The sequence below is a fragment of the Mastomys coucha genome, unplaced genomic scaffold, assembly GCF_008632895.1.
Source record: "Mastomys coucha isolate ucsf_1 unplaced genomic scaffold, UCSF_Mcou_1 pScaffold22, whole genome shotgun sequence".
Lineage (NCBI taxonomy): Eukaryota > Metazoa > Chordata > Mammalia > Rodentia > Muridae > Mastomys > Mastomys coucha.
This window is the reverse complement of record NW_022196905.1, coordinates 229,461,349-229,462,974: the sequence shown is the minus strand read 5'-3', so window position 1 is coordinate 229,462,974 and position 1,626 is coordinate 229,461,349. Positions and strand designations below refer to the sequence as shown.

At 44.0% G+C, this 1,626-nt stretch overlaps 1 protein-coding gene across 11 annotated transcripts in view; it reads right to left on the bottom strand.

Moving 5' to 3' along the window:
- Window positions 1–39: 39 nt before the first annotated feature.
- Window positions 40–1,626, bottom strand: part of Chd9 (chromodomain helicase DNA binding protein 9) — a 227,019-nt gene continuing 225,432 nt past the window's right edge. For all 11 annotated transcript variants that reach the window (XM_031340823.1, XM_031340818.1, XM_031340824.1 and 8 more), the window contains one exon: window positions 40–995. In XM_031340823.1, the coding sequence (XP_031196683.1) occupies window positions 141–995 (855 nt within the window). In that variant the 3' untranslated portion in view covers window positions 40–140. The remainder of the gene's footprint in view (window positions 996–1,626) is intronic.

The following is a 1,626-nucleotide window of genomic DNA, read 5'->3' as shown; positions in this document are numbered from 1 at the left end:
CTGAAAGCAGTTTGCACTTCTAAACAAACAACTGAAATGTTCTGTCAGTAAGTTATTGATGCACTCAACACTGGGATATTTACAGTTAGTAATTAAAGAAAAGGCAAAACCAGTTCAGGATGAGGTTGCAGAGTCCCTAGTCAGTCTTCATTGCTGGAGTCTGAATCCTCAGATGACGACGATGAACTCTCAGACCCGGAGGAAGCTCTCTCTGAACCCTCGTCTGTGCTGTTCTCGTGGAGAGAACTAGGCTCCGTTCCCCCTTTCTCTTCCTGATCTCGAACTCTGGAATCTTCTTCCTTTATTTCGACTGACTTAGATGAATTTAAGTCACTACCTTTGTTTTTCTGTACATCAAAAGTGTTGGACTGAGACAAGGTTGGAAGATGAAGATTAAGGCCTGGAGTGAGCAGCATCCCTGGGTAAAGTATGTTAGACAGCAACAGTGGGTTAAGAGCTATGGGCTTGGCAGCTGCAGCTGAACTCAATGCAGCCGCGGAGGAAGTGGAAGGAGAACCTGGCACCCAGCGTTCTCCTCCATTCTCCGAACTTTGGCTCTCTGTCCTTTCTTTTTCTCCTTCTAGCTCCTTAGAGTCATTTCCTCGTTTTTCTTCTGCCCCAGATTCTGCAGTCTTTGACAGGAGTCCTCCCATGCCTAGCAGATTTGGTAACCCGGCCATTCCTGAGAACAGCATGGGGAACATAGCAGCCATGTTTTTAGTTTCTCCTCCAGGCATGCCCATCAGCCCTGCAGTCACTTGCAGTGACTGCAGGTTCTGCAGATTTTGTTGTAAGGCCTGAAGAGCTGTGAGATCCACACCTGGAAGTAATCCATTGGCCAGCAAAGGATTGCCCGGCACACTGCCGGCAGGAGCCGCTGCTGCTACGGTGGCCTTGGCAATTCCACTTTTAGGCCTTCTCCCCCGCCTGCTTACTTCCTCTCTCACAACAGGACCTGTGAGAATCCGTTCATACATACTTTCTGGAAGAAACCCCTAGAGAAAATATATATTCATTAATAATAGCTACATGAAGATAAAACCAGTACCAAGTAGCTTATCAAATAGTCTATTAAGAGGTAGTTATTCACAAACCTATTCTGAATTGATATCAAATAGTTATGAAAAAAATAACTTAAATCTAAGTGGTGGCTTCAATCAGTTATTCCTATTTCTCTTTAAATCACATAAAAGAGAATGGAAAGAGTCATTTAATTTTCTTTATACTATGAAGCTTAAGTTTGTAGGGCAGAAGACTTAAGGGCTAAAGGACTGTTATCAAGGTGTCGTCACAACCCTTTCTGTGCACATCAGCATTTGTGCTCAGACCCTTCGGATCTGGCGAGTACTAAAGGAAGGGGAGGGAACATAACACAAAAGTTGCGGTTAAATCGCGATGCTTCGAATCACTCTTGACTGTCACTTTGGAAATAAGGTAAACAGGGCTAAGATGCAGCAGATACACTCCACAGGGGAAAGGCCTTAATACCCACTATTATCTGGATCCAATGGGGGTTGCAATGTGGGTCTATATGGCTATCATTTGTAAATGTTGATGACAGGGAGGAGGCTTCATGAAGTATTATATTCAAAAAAATCTGGTTCTGCATTTGCTGTATAATCACTC